This window comes from Bos javanicus, chromosome 9 (genome assembly GCF_032452875.1).
Source record: "Bos javanicus breed banteng chromosome 9, ARS-OSU_banteng_1.0, whole genome shotgun sequence".
NCBI lineage: Eukaryota > Metazoa > Chordata > Mammalia > Artiodactyla > Bovidae > Bos > Bos javanicus.
In genome coordinates, this window is record NC_083876.1 from 98,729,865 (window position 1) to 98,748,575 (window position 18,711).

Below are 18,711 nucleotides of genomic sequence, written 5' to 3' on the forward strand. Positions count from 1 at the left end.
GGCTGCAGTCCATGGGGTCGATAGGAGTCGGACACGACTGAGCAACTTCACTTTCACTTTTCACTTTCATGCATTGGAGAAGGAAATGGCAACCCACTCCAGTGTTCTTGCCTGGAGAATCCCAGGGATGGGGGAGCCTGGTGGGCTGCCGTCTATGGGGTCGCACAGAGTTGGACACGACTGAAGCGACTTAGCAGCAGCAGCAGCATACCCTTAAGTGAAGTGGCTCTGTCATGTCTGACTCTTTGCAACCCCATGGACTGTAGCCCACCAGGCTCCTCCATCCATGGGATTTTCTAGGCAAAAGCACTGGAGTGGGTTGCCATTTCCTTCTCCAGGATACCCTTAAGAGTATTGGTCAAAACACTGGAGTCAGAAAGATCCGAATCTGGATGTGACCCTCCTTGAGCATCCCGTGCCCTCCCGTGCTGCCTTCTGTGGCTCTTCCTGTCCTGGGACGAGGGGGCTCGGGAGTCTGGCCTGCCCTCACAGAGAAGCATTCTCTCAGGACAGTCTCCAGTGGGGTCCGAGCAACAGGACAGAGGCCAGCTGCACGGGGCTCTGGGCTGGGTCCATAGCCCAGACTCAGTCTGGTGGCATAAACGTAACCTATGGGGACCTTGGCCAGCTCCCCAAAGGCAAGAGCCTCGTCTTTTCCATCTTGCATGAGCCCGAAGGGCCTCGTCTCGTGCTGTCTACCAAGAGCCCATCATCCTTCAGAACGGCCAGAGGTGCCACCAACAGCAACTTGGGAAGACCTTGCTCTGGCCGCCAAAAGTGTTCTTTTTCCCACTTGGATTTTGTCTTTTTTTTTTTCCCTGCCTTTTTCCTGTAGTAGTAGTAACTAAAGAAAAGAAGAAAGCTTCTACACAGTATAAACTGTAAAAATGCTAAGAGATTGTTTCATCGAAACCCTCCATGATATGGGTCCGTGGCCAGGCCAGGCCCCCTGCCTTGCAGATCCACACCTGTGTGAAGGTCCGATGCCTTGGCCATGCCTTGGGGCGAGGGGGTGTGATGGTCACTTCACAACCATGAGTTCATTCACTGGGAGGATGCCCTTGACAGCAGAAAGACTGGGACACACGTACCAGCCAGTGCTGACCAAAACGGCCCTGAGGAAGAGAAAGCATCCAGGTAGGGGCTGTTTAAACAGGCTTAGGTAGAAAAGGAGGCTGCCCACGCTTCCACATTCTGCCTACACAATCCAAAACCACTTCAACATTCAGAATGACAAGCGTCCTCAAAATGTTGGATTGTCCAAAAAGTTCCTTGGGGGTTTTCTGTACCAGCTTATGTAAAACTCCAAACAAACTTTTTGGCCAACCTGATAATTCCTAACCAAGAGACTTCCAAGCAGTAGGGTCTCGTCTCCGGGACACAAAGACTTCAAGAGGAGAAATGGAATCCCTGGTTCTAGTCTACCTGCATAGTATTCCCTTAGAAATGCAAAGTCTGGTTTGAACTGTTGTTACAGGTCCTGTTTGTTTGGTTAATCAGTGTGTCTTTCCAGCTATTGGACAGAAAATAGACTCCTAGCTTCCTGAATTGAAATGTCATCTTCCTAAGCAGAATTGACGATTGTACATAACCACCTGGGTTGTTCTTAAAGCATCCTATTCTCACAAGCGTGTCTTCCTGCGGCATCGTACGTATTTAAAATGATGAGCTCAACCTAACCGCCTCAAACTCAGATTCTCAAAGAAACTGACTCCAGAGCAGTTCTGAAATGGAGACTGCCCCGCTCACCTGCCTCGGGATGTGGCCTGACCCTAAACCCTGCCTGCTCATCCCTCCCATGCCCAAAGGAAGGGACGGTGCTTCTTTGTTGAGCTTTTTCCTCCCCCAGGGATACACATTCTGCAATCACGGAATATTCCAACTCCAACTCCCTTTCTGAATAAGCAACTGTTATTCTGCTCTGTTCTTTTTATCACTTGGTTTATGCACTGCTGAGAAACAAAAAAGCTACATAGTTTTCTTACTCCTACAGTTACATATTTTTTAAGAAATAAGAATAGGTCACTATTGAAATAAAGCGCTGCTTGTCATGGTAGCTTTCTGGGAGGCAGTGGGACAAACAGGGCGTGTTAAGCTTTCCGTTGTGTGCAGACTTTCCCACCCCTCTCTGCCCCCACCAGGAAAATATGTCTGTCCCGTGATCTATTCAGTCCTTGACCTTTTGACTAACAGGCCAACAAAAGGCGCCATTTATTGGTGATTAATTTACGTGTCTTTGTCCATCAGGAACTGGATCAAGGCTGTCACAACTCAGCACCATCACCAGTTACACTCGCCACCTGCGCCTGGGGCATTTTTGCCAGGGCTCAGCAGGCCGTGCAAACCTGCATCCTGTCAACTCCCCCCTAAGTCCACCTGTTTCGTGAGCAGGGGAGTTCAACAGGAATGTCATCCGGGCTTGGGGTGGGGGGCCCTCAGGGACCAGCCCAGACACTGTCGCTGGCCTTCCTTCAGGGCCCCCCTTGGAACCCCGGGAGCCGACCTTGCCCCTCACACACGCCTTCCTCCCCGTCTCCCTTGTCACACATGTGACCTGTTTCCGGTCCTGCTGCATCTTTCTTGGACTGTGTTGCTTTGGCCTCCTCTCTTGTGGAACTTCTTCCTTGGCGTCTTTTCCTCTCCCCTGTAATGCACATCACTGACCCCTGCCCAGTGCACACACACACACATGCTCACAAGCTTCTTCCTCATTCTCTCTTTTCTGTGTGTGCTCGGTCGTGTCCGACTCTTTACAACCCCCTGCACTGTAGCCCGCCAGGCTCCTCTGTCCATGGGATTCTCCAGGCAAGAATACTGGAGTGGAGTGCCATGCCCTCCTCCAGGGGATCTCCCTGACCCAGGGATCGAACCTGTGTCTCCTGCATCGGCAGGCGGGTTCTTTACCATAGAGCTCCCTGGGAAGCCCCTTCTTTCTTAATCCAACTCCAAACCTCCTCGTGTTGGAAACCCCCTCACATGGATGGATACCATGCTGTCCTTGGTGGGAGATCCTGACTGCACTGACTCTCTTCTCAGACCACCCTGTAAATCTTGTTTTGATTTTAAACTATTTAAGTATTCGTCTGTATATATTTTTAAAGTTTACCTTTAGCTGAAAAACAACCAGGCAAGAACTCTTTGTTCAAACATCCTATCTCTTGTTTATTCTGTACAGCTATCATGTATGAATATTTTAGACAATCAGCTACTCTGTAAATCAACCTTTAACTTAAATCCAGCTTTCTCCATCACAGCAGAAAGGCTTCCACCATGAGAAGGGCAAAATCCACCTTATGACGATGGCTTTGCAAACCATTTTAAGTTCATTCGTTATGAAAAATGGATATGCACTGTAGCTGTGTAACTCATAACCTTTCTCTTTCAGAAAATTAGTAGTATTTCTGCCTGCCCTCACCCCCCACCAAACAAAACTAATCAGGAGAACCATGTCCTTTCTCTGCGTTACACAAGACAGTGATATTTCTCTAACAAATTTCTGGGAAAATCAAGCAAAAGAGCTGCTTATCTGTGCTGTGTGGGATTGTAATTGTTACCTTTATTACTGGTCTGAACCAGTACTCTGTCTTTTTTAAAATGTTCAAAATAACTGGGGAAAAGCAGCTTTGAAATGCCATCCCCCCCCTCTATTATTTTCACATTCAAGCAAGCTAAGCATTGGGAGCTGAATTGAAATCTGAATAAAATGAATACGTTCATCCGGGAAAGTGCACATTTTCCAGCTGTAGCTGCTCTCCCCATAGCGTCCCCGGCCTGAGCCCTCGTCCTCACCCCCCCTCCCAGCCTCTCAGCCCAGCCTGTGGCCCTTTCCTTTCGTCATGGATCAGGTGCTGTAGTGTCAGCAAAGGCACAAAGGTGACTCACTTACTGGGAGAATGAGCGGTGTTGAAGCCTTTAGAAATCTGGGTGGGAAATACAACTCACAGGCCGGTCATGACTATTCCTGGGCTTCCCTGGTGGCTCAGATGATAAAGAACAGGCCTGCCGATGTAGGAGATGCAGGTTCGATCCTTGGGTCGGGAAGATCTCCTGAAGGAGAGCATGGCAACCCACCCCAGTATTTTTGCCTGGGAAATCCCACGGACAGAGGAGCCTGGCGGGCTACAGTCCACGGGGTGGCAAAGAGTCAGACACAACTGAGCAACTAAACAACAAGGACTATCATTAGGTGGAATTTCTGTTCTCTGGATGGGAGCAGACCCCCACGCACCCGGGTAACCTTTCAGGTGGGACGCGATCAGATGCTTCTTATCCAAACACTTTGAGACCATGAGACCCAGGCTCCCACCCAGGCCGTGGATGGCCAGTGCAGGAACCCCTTCCTGCAGAGTCTGAGAGGCAGCTGAGCGCTCACTTCCAGGCTCAGGGAGGTGAGACTTCGGCCGGGTCCTCCAGGTGCGCCCCCCACCCCCGGGGCAGTCCGCCTGCCTGGACTTAGACCCCAGCACCAGCAGAGCTCCCGTCCCTATGAAGCCGTAACTGAGGACTAGGATCGGGGCGTTCAGGAAGAGATGAGGAAGAGACGGCAGGCACAGCCATCCCCGCTCCCAGCTGCACCCCCAGTGATAGGGAGGGGCGGGGGTACTAGCGGAGGCTGAACACCGGGATTAGTGAGGCCGGGAGGGGACAGCGTGCACCACGCAGATGCAAGCCCCAGACGTGGGCATGGGCTAAGGCCTCCGCTGCACCACATGTCCGTCTGTGATCACGCAGAGCCAGCACCGTCGTCTGACCATGGGCCCTTCCTTCTAACTAGGCCATTTCAGGGCTTTGAAGAAGCCAGCGTCTGGGAGAACACTCTTGATGTAATTACCAGGTCCGAAACAGAGTCCCTGACTTGTGAGCTGTGCTGTAACTGCAGGTCACCTGGTTTTCATTTATGCCCTGATGTCTCCAGCTGAGATGACTTTTCAGAACCTCACTTTTGTTTACACTCTGCTGACCTTTCATCAGTTCCCTTCTAGTGGGATTTTGTGTTGTGGTCTATCTGTCACCACTCCTGAGACTCTACCAGCATCATGTCAAATGATCCGACATTGACAATGTCAAACATTACATGCTTGTGTCTCGTGGCATAGGCCTTGGAGACCAGTGCCTAGACCCATGCATAGGACTTTTTGGGAAAGCGCCACGTAGTAACGGGCCTCTCTGTGTGTTTACATGAACCAGTGAACTCCGGGGATGGCATTGACTACAGCCAGCAGAAGCGGGAGAACATCGGCGACCTGATCCAAGAGACGCTGGAGGCCTTCGAGCGCTACGGCGGCGAAGACGCCTTCATCAACATCAAGTACATGGTCCCCACCTACGAGTCGTGCTTGCTGAACTAGCAGGGAGGCAGCTGGGCTTGGGCGGAGGGGGTGCTCCCCAGGGTGCTCCCCACCACCCGTCTCTGCCGCTGCTAGCATCTCCTTATCCGCAACTTCGGCCGCTCAGCGTTTCCACAGCTGCCGAAACAGCGGCTCACGGGCCCTCGGATTGTTAGCCCTGTTGAGAGCAAGGCTTTCCCATACATAAATAGTGCCTGTTTCTTAGATTACAATAGTGTACTGTGCTTATTTGTTCCAGGAGAAGAATCGCTTCTTTATCCAGTTCGGAAAGAAAGCAGGAGTCCGAGTTAAACCTTCGGTTGTATGGACAATAAAACTATGATTTTCGTACGCAATTCAGCAATTGTGTCTGCCTGCCCTGAGGGTGATGTCAGAGGTTGGAAGGGGAGTGTTTAGGCCAACTGCTTAATAGGTGTTGGTTGTGGAGCCGGGGGCCCGTTCAGTAGCACCTCCCCAGCAGCTGGGTAGAACAGTGTGCTTTGACACTTGATAGAACAGTGGGATCTATGCCCCTATTACAGGGGGACAGTTTCCAGCATGTTCTGAACCTCGATTATAAACATAACTGATGCTTCTGGCCCACCAGAATTTGCAGGGCTTCCCAGCTTATACTGGGGAGGGGGGCAGAGGGGAGGGGGCTTGGGTCGGGTATGAAATGCCACGTGGCACACGCGACTGTTTTAAAACGCTAGCTTGCTTCCTTGTCCCCCGTGGTCTGACATTCCTGCACCCCAGGACCCCGGTGTAACTGACAACACGCTACCCGGCAGGCGGTTTGGGGCCTCTCATCAAGATGACTTAGATGCATTGTAGCGCTCACCCCTGGGAACAAGTCAAGTCCTTTTCCTCCGCAGGTCTCCTCCCGCTGGTGGGTTGGGTGGGTTCCCATAGCACCTCTCGCTGAGTCTGACGGCACTGTTTGGGAATTTTATTGAGATTAAAAAAAAAAAAAAACAACAACACATGAACTGCTTCATTCAACTGAGAAAGCAAAAAGGTGCCCAAAGAGAGGCATGAGTGTAAGGTGCCCAGACAAGGGCCTGCAAGGTGCGGGGCACTCAGCTCAGAAAGCTTCGGGGTGAGGGACCCCGATTCCACGTGCCTGCAAGCTGCCATGGCTGCCGGCGGTGTGGGCCAGGAGGGTCTTGGTCTGCAGCGAAAGCAGCACCTGCACAGAAGGGAGGAATTGAAATGTGTCCCTGGGAAAGTGAGCCCTGGCCCCCAGGTGGTTGTCTGTAATTATTGAAGACACAAGTGTCCAGAGGCAAACCCCGAGTTTGAAAACTGGTTCAGTATTCATCTTCCTTGGTGCCGGGCTCCGCATATGAAATCTAGCATCTGAGTAGCTACCACCTAGTTCCCGAAGCATTTTTTTTTTTTTTTAAGGATAAATGGAGATACATGACCGGGTAAGACAAATTGGCTTTCGGGTATAATATCAATACTTGGAAAAGACAGAGCTAGAAGCAGACATAGAGAGGTTAAGACAGGTTTTTCTCCAAACTATGGTGTTCCACTGTACCCAGCAGCTGTCTCCCTGGCATCAGCGACATTTGAAGTGACCCCTAAGTCCCTGATACTGTCAGTCAGAAGGATCCCGCTGTCGGTGCCTTCGAATGTTCCTGCCACAATTTCCTCCACGGCTCCATCGGGACTCGGGGACCAGCCTACGGTCTCACTCTCTCTCCTGCTCGTGAAAACACCTGGAGTAGAAGCGAGGAGACCTCCCAGCCTCTGAGCCCAGAGCCCTAACTCTGGTGTGAAATTAAGACACGGAGGTTCCTTTCCCAGCTCTCTGTCACTTATTAGCTGTGCCGCCTCGGGCACGTAATTTAACTTCTCTGAGTCTCCAGTTTCCTCAGCTGTGGGAACTGAAGGTGGAGATTACTCCTACCCGCAGGAAGGTTCTAAGAACTAGAGGTGATCCTACTGAAATACCTAGCATAGTTTCTTACACCTGTTGGTCTTTACTGTAAAGGAACAAGACATGAAAAATGACCAGCTTCCACCCCAGCAAAGCAATATATAATTGGGAAAATCCTCAGATGATATGGTGCCTCCTAGAAAGCAATGGTGAGCTCTTTGTCATAAGAAAATAATTTTGCAGAAAACCAAAGCAACTACAGATATGGCAGTGGTCTCCAGAGATTTTTTTTTTTAATGCATTGTTTTACCAGTATAGAACTAGGAATGGCTGCCTTTTCTGTCGTCTCGATCCCAGGTGGCTTCCTCCCTGTCTGTAGGGACACACAGAGGAAAAGAGTGGGTGGAGGTGAAGGGGGAGAGAGCCCCAGGTACCCGGGGAAGTGCCCCGCCCCCCCACCTCGTGGTCAGCCCAGGTGGGCAGGTGCCTGAAGGCATCTCACACCACGTGAGCAGATGGCAGAGCTCAGAGCTCAGAAATCCCTGAGCAAAGGCCCTCAACGGGCTGCTAAACTCGGGGAACACGGGAGAAGCCCACCAGAAAAGGGAAACTAAGCTGGAGGAGAGATGCTTAGGAGCAACAAGACAGAGGAGGCCCAGAACAAGGACTTCCAACGTCTGCGCGAACATCAAAGAACGTGGAAGGCGGGAAGCCCAGAGCGCCCCAGCTGCTTCTCAGATGGGTTGACAGTGTATTTGTGGAAGAAATACGCCGCGTGGAACCCTGGGCCTCCTGACGATTCAGAAGACCGGGAGCTGGAAGAGGAAGCCGGAGCGGAAGTGTCCGAGGTAGAGCACACCTCTCGGAAGAAGTCAATCCACGGGCCCGCTGACGCCTTCCGGAGGGACGCTTCATCAAGGCTGGCAGGATAACCAGGCTGCCACCTGAGAGCTCTTTCCCTCCCCAACTTATCCCTGTCCAACGGAAACAGCCTGGAGGCTAGAGGGGTGGAGCCACGTGCGGTGCAGGGGAGGTCCCCAGCGGACCAGGGCCCCTCACATGTGCCGGTCTGGGTTATTATAGCACTGGAGCTGCTGAGAGAGACGTCGGGGTTCACACAAGCCCACTCCCCCCTGCAAGTCGCCTCCGTGGGCACACCCTCATCTTCGAGGGAGGCTCCCCTACCAACCCCCGGCACCACCGCCCCGCCCGCCCCACCCCTCGCCAAACTACGAATAGCACATCATTTTACGGCCCAACTCTATCTGGAAACATCAGACAGAAATTCACAGTTGGAAAATTCTGCGAAATGGTTGCATGCTTGGAGAATATGGCCTTCAAAGCTGAAGTTTTCTTATGTAAACAAGCCTCAAGTTTTTTCAGGGTTTGCCTACACGCAATCTAGAAACAGGAGATGTTTTGGTGCAGGAGGAGGGACGTCCCAGAACACTGTCATTTAGAGAAGCCGAAAGGAAGTCCTCCTACTTCAATACCCACCACATCGCTTACTTCTCGGGCTATTCTGAGACATTCATCACTGGCCTTCTATAAGCAGAAGCTGGGAAGCTCAAAGACTGCTTTGAAGAAGTAATAAACCTGAGGAAATATTCCATGAACATTTTTCTAATCATAAATTCCTACTCTCTGATGGGATTTAAAGTGGAGTCAGAAAACCTCAAATGCTTTCAAAACAATTCTACCCAGGAAAGCATCCCTCTTCTAGAAATGTACCAGTGGACCAGTTTTTGAAAATTCTCTTTCGAAAACAAGAAACTTCGAGATTTAAGCTAGAAATGACCATGCTTCCTTCCAGTCACACCAAGACAATCCGTGTCCACAATTCAAATATTCGGCGTCTGGCAGGCTGTACCCCAACACATAGCCTGCAGACCCGCAGTGCCCCGGCCAGGAAAGGCCACTCGGGTGGTGACCAACCCCAGCTGCCCCTCACCCCACTCAGTCCCCAAGAGGCTCTCACAAAACCACCCTCTTTATAAGATCCAGGAGGAAGGGCTTTCCTGAGCTCCAGCAACTTTTTTTCTTTCTTTTAAAATAAGAGATATTTTGTTTATTCCAATAATAAGATACTGGAAGTGAGTTAAATATCCTGGTTACTCTGTGCGCTGGACTCAGCATTCCTTGCCCTGATAATGAGCAGAGGAGGAAAGTCCATTTTGAAGTGGGAACTGCCAACCACTCTACTAGGCTTATTTGTAATCGGGGTGTCTTAATGCATCTGGTCCCATCACTTCATGGCAAATAGATGGGGAGAGTGTGGAAGCAGTGACAGATTTCATTTTCTTGGACTCCAAAATCACTGCTGATGGTAAGTGCAGCTATGGAATTAAAAGATGCTTGCTCCTTGGAAGGAAAGCTATGACAAAACTAGACAATGTGTTAAAAAGCAGAGACATCACTTTGCCAACAAAGGTCTGAATAGTCAAAGTTATGGTTTTTCCAGTAGTCATGTATGGATGTGAGAGTTGGACTATAAAGAAAGCTGAGCGCCAAAGAACTGATGCTTTTGAGTTGTGGTGCTAGAGAAGACTCTTGAGAGTCCCTTGGACTGCAAGGAGATCCAACCAGTCCATCCTAAAGGAGATCAATCCTGAATATTCATGGGAAGGACTGATGCTGAAGCTGAAGCTCCAATATTTTGGCCACCTCATGAGAAGAACTGACTCATTGGAGAAGACCCTTGGGAAAGATTGAGGGCAGGAAGAGAAGGGGATGACAGAGGATGAGATGGTTGGATGGCATCACCGACTCAATGGACATGAGTTTGACCAAACTCTGAGAGACAGTGAAGGACAGGGAAGCCTGGCGTGCTGCAGTTCACGGGGTCACAAAGAATTGGACACAACTTAGCGACTTAATAACAACAACAATTCAAAAAATACTCTAAGCATCCTCTCTGCTCTGCAGTGGGGGGAAAAAATAGTAGTACTTGGCTTAATCAAGAACACTTTCCTGCAGAAAAATGCATATTGGTGTGGAATCTGATTTGCCGGCTTCAAAGTGTGAGCATGTGGAAGCTGAATGGAGATCCAGAGCACCAGTCGGGCTTTGCTTCTGGGAAACCCCATCAACAGCAACAGTTTGTGCTGATGCTGATGTTAAAGGGGAACATAGGAGCCATAACCACCATGATACAGCTCGGCATGGGCTCCTGGGGAAGGAAGGACTCTATTACTTCTGCTTGCATGAAGCTGTCTTCTTGGATCTCACCTCTGGTGCAGTCTGCCTCTCTGGACAAGTTCTTTGGCCACCAGCCGGCTCTCCCATCACCCGTGAAGGATGTAGACAGACATGGGGCGGAAGGAGCTCTGCACATTGATTCATTAGCCTTTCTCTATTTCAGGGGTTGATTTTTTGCCTCCTCGGTGGGAATATTTTTAAGGTATTTGGATACTTTGTTTTTCCTTTGCCAAATTCCTGTAAATTTCAATCTGACTGAAAGGATTTGTTCTCTTCCTGTGTGTGGCAAGTCTAAAAAATGTATTTCGCTGGTTTCTTTTTTCACGTATAAAGTGTTGAGAAGTAGCCTCTCATCGTGCCTTCAGAGTATATTGTAGGTGCCGCCCCCTCCACTCAGGTAAGTGCAGGTGGCCCGCAGCATTTCCATGGTGATTTCAGGGCAACTTCGGGTGTTCCGATCCCGTGGATGTGCCAGCGGACCTGGGCTTCGGCACTGCTACGTTCCAAGGTAAACCCAGTTCCACCCAGTAAGAGACGGCAGCGCCCCCATTAAGAGCGGGAAAAGAGGGTGTGTGCTGTGTCCCCACCTGGTGACAGTGGCCAGGGAGAAGGGGCGAGCTCCCTTAAAGGTTAAGGGGCTGGTGGGTGCTCAGACCCACAGCTCCGGGTCCCTCCATGCCAGTCGCGCCTCTTCCTGACCCCTGACTGTCCTGGGCCTGGGCTCCGGCCTCCATCGCCTCCAGCCCCAGGGCTCCGGATGCCGTCTGTAAGCCCCCAACCCCCCAGTTTAGTCCCGACCTCCCTAAATTCGCACAGGCTGCTCCACCTGGATGTCCAAAGGCTTCTGAGACCAAAACCCCGGTTCCCTGCACCCTCAGTCCTCATCCTCCCGCCCTGATGTGCCCCCCTCCACGTGCTCCAGCTTAGGCAGCGGGCACTCGCGTCACCCCTTCCTCAGCTGGAAACCCCAGAATTCCTGACACATCTTCCTGGGTCCTGACGCAGCCTGTCTGCCAAGCTGCTCCCAGGTCTGACCATGACCCCTAACACCTTTCTTCCAGCCCCGTCCACGTGGCCGTCACACCCAGATGACCAGCTCCCTCCACACTCCTGGGAGCCAGGGCCCCTGGGGCCCAAATGCCGTGGGATCGCCCAGCTGCTCACAGCCCTAGACTCCCCAGTCCCACTGCGCTCCGTGCTCCTCCCAACCCTTGGCCCCTCCTGACCTGTCTCCTCCCTCCCGTCTCCCTCCCCGTGTTCCCCCAACGTCAGCCCTACTGACCTCGACTGTGACTCGCAAGTGGCTTGGCGGGCGCTTCCCCAGGTGCTCTGTGGACCCCTCTCCTGAAAGACTCCCTCCACCCCCATGTCCTGCTGCCTGATCCCTAGTTTTCTTTACTGGCCTCAAACCCTCTGAGTACTGGACACAATGGACGTGTTCGCTTGCCTGTCTGCGGGGTGTGGGCTTCCGTGAGAAAAGGGTGATGGCTTGGTCACCCCGCCCCCCCCCCCCCCGCCGTGTTCCCCTTGCTGGGGTCATGCCGAGGGCAGGGTGAGCACCAGGGAGCGGGGTGGGTCAGTGAGTAAGCAGTCTTATAGACCAGGTGCTCCACCCTGCAGCCAGCTTATCCGAGAGGCAGCGGCCCTGCCCCATCTGGCGGAGGAGGACCCACGGTTCCTCCAGTGTCACCCTTGGGGAAGAGGAATGATCAGCACCGAGTGAGACCCGCTGGAGACCTCAGACTGGAAAATACAAACAGACTCTGCTGTCCTGGGAGGAAAGGGAAAAATGAAGTCGTTCAGTCATGTCTGACTCTTTGCTACCCCATGGATGGTAGCCCGCCAGGCTCCTCTGTCCATGGGATTCTCCAGGCAAGAATAATGGAGTGGGTTGCCATTCCCTCCTCTAGGGGATCTTCCCCACCCAGGGGTTGAACCGGGTCTCCTGCATTGTAGGCAGACGCTTTTACTCTCTGAGCCACCAGGGAAGTAGCTCTTTAAAAAAACTGTCCCCCTGATTGCATCCTGGGAGAGGCAGGCATTACTCCTTTTAAACCAAGGCAGAGGAAAGTATTTTAAATGTCCTCGGAGGCTCTGGGGAACACAGGTCCCGTCTGGCTGTTCACAGACAGCAAGTGGCCTGCGTGTGGTCTCAGGGCAGCTTGGACTCACTGGTTCCACCTCCCGAGTCTTCACTGGGATCCCCCAGGGGAGCCAGACAGGTCACTGGGAGCACCTCCCGTCATAGGGGTGTCCCCTGTGGGGAACATCGAGCACAGATGGACCCAGATGTCTGTTTAAACCCACGTCCTGCAGGAGGCTGAACGGAAGCAGCCTGAGTGTCCTGACCCTGCTGACCCCCAGAGTCACCCCCTGGCCCTAGCATGGTGTTCTCAGAGTGGGCTCCCTGGTGCAGCAACAACAGCCTCACCGGGGGCCTGGACGAGTCCAGCTCCTCGGGCCTGGGGCAGACCTGCTGAATGGACACTCCAGGGTGATGTCCAGCTTCCCTGTTTGAACAAGTGCCCCCAGGACCCGAGGTCTGGAAACCAGTGTCCCGAACCAAGGTCTCTGCTCTAACGTTGATTCCTTCTCTTCCCAAAGGCGAGGCTGAAAGTCGGTGGTCCGTGAGGGGGGTCTCCACAGCCCTGTGTTCAAGCCGGGCCACTCTTGCTGTTTTCCACCAAGCACGAGGGCTCTTCGGGGGACTAACTTAATGTAGCTTTTAAGAATAATATGAAAGCTTCAACCCTAGTCGGGAAGCTAACTAAATTGTCCTTAGTCTAGAGAACGAATAATACGTGTACTTTAGAAAAATACAGTTTCAATCAATCGGTTACAAAGCCAATAGTAAAAACCTATCGTTTTTGCTTCAAGTATTATCGGGGGTGGGGCGGGGGTAGCTTAAAAAGTCTCACTGTTCAAGAAAACACTTCCAAATATTCAATGTAGTGTCATCTTTACATTTAAAACTTTTTTTTTAATGGAATCATTTATATTAATACACAAAGGAAAGTTTCTCATGAACTGCTCAAAACTCAGAGAATTAGGATCAGCAGTTGTTATAAAACACCGCGTGTGTGATTTTCCTTGGTAGATGCCCTCACTGAAGTCAGATTTGAAATTAACACTGTGTCTGTGGCCCAGGCTTAAGGCTCTGTGGGTTGGTGACAGCCACCTACAGCTGAAACTATGTCCCCACACAGCACAGCCCATGGGTGTCACTTGATTCAATGAAATGCAGAATAGGGCTATTCTAGAGCCAGGACTTTAAATGGCCTTTTTGTCTCCTCCCTCGTACATCTGGGCAGCAAACACTGCATTAAAATGCAGCAAGAAAAACGTCCCATGAAGAACTTTATTGACAAAAAGGTAAAAGTTTAATAACCCTTCAGTAGGCTCCATTCAAGAGGGGGCACTATGTGGGTAGGATTTTTACAGTTCTCATAGGAATCCTCCGTATTGAAAGAATGTTTTCAGTTTAGAAGGAACTCGACTGCAAAACATTCCTGAACTGTGACCATCTCTGCCTTAAATGTGATATATTTGGTGGATCTTTGTTTGCTGAGTGAGGAATAAACCTGCTGAAGTGATTTTCCCTTCACAACAAAAATGACCCAAACATTGAAACTGATGAAAACGCCTTATTGAGAGGTAATAGATGCAGCCTTCTGGTCTTGCCGGGCTAGCTAATAACGTCACCGCTAAGCAAAGGCCACATAGCTGACAAATACCACAGCGCCTCACAAGAGGTCAGAGTTCCGGCTGAATAACGTCTTTCTCTGGAAAATCTATCAGAACCTACAAAGCAGTTACAGCCCGGAGAGGGCCTCCTGTCCCCCAGCGAGAGGGGCCCCCATGAGGTTCCCCCTACTCGAGGGGGTATCATGGGCCTCAACGGCACACGGGAGTCATACCCACCGCTCTCTCCGAAGATCAAATACTGTACTTTTCCCCAAAGGACGTAGAATCTGAATCCTAACAAGCAGGACAGGATCTCAGGGGCTTTGCGACACTGCTGGGCTATAGTTAAAAAAGGAAGGTCTCCTGGGTGGGTGTACAAGGAGTCTAGACTGACTTGAAAAGAAGGAGATCCGATGCCAATCTAACCATTAAAATTATGTCCAGGGAGGGGTGTGGGGTGGGAGAGAGTTGCCAGCACAGCGAGTCGGCATTCAACTTTGATTCAGGTCAGAGTGTGTTAGTCGCTCAGTCCTGTCTGACTCTTTGTGACCCCAAGGACTATAGCCCACCAGGCTCCTCTGTCCATGGGATTTCCCAGGCAAGAATGCTGGAGCAGGTTGCCATTCCCTTCTCCATGAGTCTTCCCAACCCAGGGATCGAACCTGGGTCTCCTGCATTGCAGTGGATTCTTTACCACCTGAGCCAAGGCCAAGGTTTAACTTGCAGGTCACCACCTCCCTCTAGATGGTGTTGACCTTCCAAGACAATTTCTGAGCCTGTTTCCCCACTTGAAAGACTACTTCTGAGGGTACTGAGAGGATTAAATGAGGTATCTTGTGACAGTCATTTAAAACTGTGCCTGAGACTTAATCTTTCAATGGAAGACCTCCAGAATTACGAGGGTAGATGTAAACACAGAACAAATAATTTGTGTACACATCTGTGCACTGAAATCCCAGACACATCCATCTCAGAGCAGGTGTCCATCCAGAGCACGCCCGTCAGCCCTGTGTTTCTGGGATGCAGTGTGGTTTTCAATGAGATGTGGGACCCGCATCCCTGAACAGAGAGAGATGCTACTCAGGGAGAAGCCTGTTTGCTTCCGGCTGAAAAGACCGAGGCTAAACCTCATCTGCCCACGCTTCACACCTGGGAAGTGATTTTTGGTGTTACTACAGGAGTCCAGACAGCGTTTATTTGCAGCCACAGTGGGCACAGACTCTGCGGCACTAACGTGTTTCTTCGGCATTTTATTTGTGAAAATGTCCACTCTGTGCCACTGCCCTGCAAAGACGTGTGTCCTCCCTGTGTGCACAAACACACACACACCTCCCAGCCCTCCTCCCGGCCATGTCGTGTCACCTTCTCTGCGCCTCCACGTCCTTACGTCACGCGCTTCTCCGGGGAACTTCCAGTCCCTCCTGGTCTTAGAGACCCGGGCACAATCAGTGGTTGGACCAACACGTCGCTTTCCTGAGAACCACAATCTTCCCCCCACCCCTTCCTGCCACAACCTCAGCTCGGCTGCCAGGAGCGTGTGGAGGACGCCAGGCCTGCTCTGCACAGCTGGGTCCACACCCGTGGTCTTCCCTGACTCGGGGTTGCCTCTACCCCCTTCTCTTCGGAAACTTCCAGCATAGCCAAGATTTGGAAGCAACCCAGGTGTCCACGGATCATGGATGGATAAAGATGTTGCGATTTACATACACAACAGAGTATTCCTCAGCTATAAAAAAGAATGACACCTTGTCATTTGCAGCAACAGAGATGGGTCTGGAGAGCATTATACTAAGTGAAATCAGTCAGAGAAAAATAAATGCCATGTAATTTCACCTATATGTGGAATCTGAAAAAGAAAACAAAACGGGAAGACTCAGTTACAGAGAAGGGATGGATTAAAGAAGGCTCTTTAGAGGAACAGACTCCCAGCTGTAAGAGAAATCAGTCAAGTACCACACAAGGAATAGAGGCAGTGATATTGTAACAACGTGTGTGGTGATGGATGGTAACTGGTCTTACTGTGGTGATCACTTCATAATGTAGAAAAGTGTCAAATCACTGTGTTGTATACCTGAAACTAATGTTTTTGCATGTTCATTATAATTCAATTTTAAAAGGGGGGGAGGGGTTCAGAGACGACGAGGGCGGGTCCAGAGTGGGTTCCCAAATCCAGTGGGAGGTTGGCCCACAGCAACTCCCCAGCCCCCAGCAACCCTCCCGTCATTCTGAGTCCGTGGGATACAATTAAAATCTTCCGGAAGCCGGGAAAGCTGTGAAGAACAGTTTATGCAAAGGTCAGAGCACAGAGGTGAGGAGGTCTCCACAGCCCCCTCTGATGCCTCACTTTGCCTCCGGTCCTGCTGCCCCTCCACCTGCCCCAGATGCCAGCGTGCCCAGGGGCTCCCGCGGGGCTCAGGCCGAGACGCACCCTGCCGGGGTCACAGCCTGCCTTCCATCCCTCCTCCGTCCTCCCCCTTCCAGGCCGCAGGCGGGCCGCCCTGAGCAGGGACCCCGGGGACCAGCGTTTCAGCTCCTCCACCAGGAGCTCTGGCCACAAAACGGAAGCCCCTGGGCCTCCGTTTCCCCTTCTGTGAAGTGGGGTCATAGAGCTCGACCTTTGATCTCAAGTCCCTTCGATACCGGACTCTGGGACCCTATCCCGTGCTCCCAGGCTACTGAATAAAGCGGGGGCACAGTTATCTCGCCAGGGCTCTGGGCCACCCTGCAGAGGCCGGGGAGCTAGTCCCCTCCGTGAGGCTGCTCAAGCTCCTCTAGGGGGAAGTGGGCCCTGGCCCAAGGTTGTGCCCGGGGCCTGGGAGAGCGCCTCCGTGCCAGCCCGCGGCCCCCCGCCAAGGCCGCTTTCACCGCGGCTCAAAGGCCCGGGGCGGCCCGGGGCTCCGACACTTTCCCACAGCCCCTGTCCGCCGGGGCGGGCTCGCCGTGGCAGGCGCGCAAAGAGGCTTTGTCTCCCCGGAGCCGCGCTCTCCTGCCCCGCGGGCTCCCTCCTCGCCCCTCTAATCCTTCCTGGCTCCGGGCGCGCACACCCCGAGCAGCACCATCCTCTCGGCGCCATCTACCCACGCCCCTCCGCGTGGTCCCTGGATTCTCCAACCTCTTTTCTCTGACACGTCTTAGCATATCGGAAACGGCCGCTTTGGGGGCAGTTTCCAGGTCAGGTGAGGCGGAAGAAGGCACTCTATTCTACAGGAACAGAGGGCGGCTTGAGCCCAAAACAGAAGCAGGGGGCAAACGTTTATAACGTGACCCCCCCCCGCCCCCCCCCACACACACGGAAGACAAGGCGGGCTTCAGGACAGCCCTCTGGGTTCTAAACTGTCTTCCTAACACCCGGCTGTTGCTGATCATTTAGTTTTCGCCCCCACGTGTTCTAATCCAGCGCTTACAGGTGGAGTGGAGTCCCAGAGGATGCGGGGTCCTCGGTCTCCCTTTCTCACGACCCTCCAGGCAGCGCAGGGCTGCAGCTGGAACACTCCACAGCGACTCTCAGTTCCCCCGCTTCCCCCACTCCCTTTCCCACCCCAGCTTCTTTTCCTGTTTTTCTTCTCCTTTTCCTGCCCTGGGGCCTCTCCTAAGGTCCGCGGGGACAGTCCTGGGTGTCTCAGCAAAGTCCTCCCACAGTGAGCCACTAATGAGCGGGGAACAGGTGCAGCACCAGCAGAAGGAGGAAAAGAAGCCGAGAAAATGGAACCGAGGTTGGCTTCCGCGTCTCGGTCACAACTGGGCAGGGAGGTGACGAGGGCTGTGCTGGGCTGCACCAGGGCCTGAGCTTCCTGGGGGCTCGGAGCTGTTCTCTGGCTCCAAGGAACCTCTGCCAAGGGGGCAAACAAATGATGCTCTCCATCGAAAGAATAAGATTCTACCTGAAAGAAAGTTCTCTGGTGCCACGATTCTCCAGGAGGCAAGCAAGAATCCATCCCTCAAGGCTGTGCGTCATTTCCTCCCTCTTCTCAGCTGCAGTCTCTGCACTTCTACTCCCTCCCCCAACACACCTCTGTGAGCTTTCAGGCAGAGGGGTCCTCTCAGTCCTATGATGTATCAGAACTCTCTTCAAGAACATCATACAGAGACTTCTCTGGAGGTCCAGTGGTTAAGACTCTTCACTTCCCGTGCAGGCGGTGCCGGTTCAACCCCTGCTCAGGGAACCAAGAGCCCATGAGCCACACAGTGTGGCCAAAAAAATAGAAAGAAAGAGCATCATACACCCAGCACTGGCCAGAAACCCAGAGAGTGGGAATTTGGAATAACTGGATAAAAACACACGACTTTGCTTCTTGTCAAAGATCAATTCCTATCCATCTATCTTTGATAATCGTCACTGAAAGATGAGCAAAAAATTCAATTCATGTGGTAAATGCCTGTTTAACAAGTTACAGTGCTTTATTAAGGAAGAGAAACATATCAATTTTTAAAAGCTATGGTCAAAAAAGTATATGAATGGCCAGTAAGAACTCAAAAGAAGTTCTCATTATCATAAACCACTGGGGAAATACAAACTGGAGCCACACTGAAACGTCAGAGCAGAGCCACCAGACTGCAAAGAATAGAGATGCTGATGACACCAGCACTCCCTTCCACTGTTGGTAGGAGGGGAAATGC

General features: G+C 51.9%; 1 protein-coding gene and 1 long non-coding RNA gene across 4 annotated transcripts in view; one reads left to right on the forward strand and one right to left on the reverse strand.

Moving 5' to 3' along the window:
- Nucleotides 1–5,678, forward strand: part of PACRG (parkin coregulated) — a 530,120-nt gene extending 524,442 nt beyond the window's left edge. The window contains exons 6-7 of one of the 2 annotated variants that reach the window (XM_061428500.1): nucleotides 5,188–5,308; nucleotides 5,587–5,678. In XM_061428500.1, coding sequence (XP_061284484.1) covers nucleotides 5,188–5,308; nucleotides 5,587–5,662 — 197 coding nt within the window. In that variant the 3' untranslated portion in view covers nucleotides 5,663–5,678. Of the gene's footprint in view, nucleotides 1–5,187 lie in introns of both variants that reach the window. The other variant, XM_061428504.1, reaches the window with a different exon arrangement.
- The window catches only part of LOC133254272 (uncharacterized), a 40,028-nt gene extending 21,664 nt beyond the window's left edge, over nucleotides 1–18,364 (reverse strand). The window contains exons 1-3 of one of the 2 annotated variants that reach the window (XR_009738627.1): nucleotides 17,976–18,362; nucleotides 3,887–6,263; nucleotides 969–1,115 (exon numbers count right to left, since the gene is read on the reverse strand). This is a non-coding gene — a long non-coding RNA (uncharacterized LOC133254272). Of the gene's footprint in view, nucleotides 1–968; nucleotides 6,264–17,975 lie in introns of both variants that reach the window. The other variant, XR_009738626.1, reaches the window with a different exon arrangement.
- Between the last annotated feature and the right edge of the window lie 347 nt (nucleotides 18,365–18,711).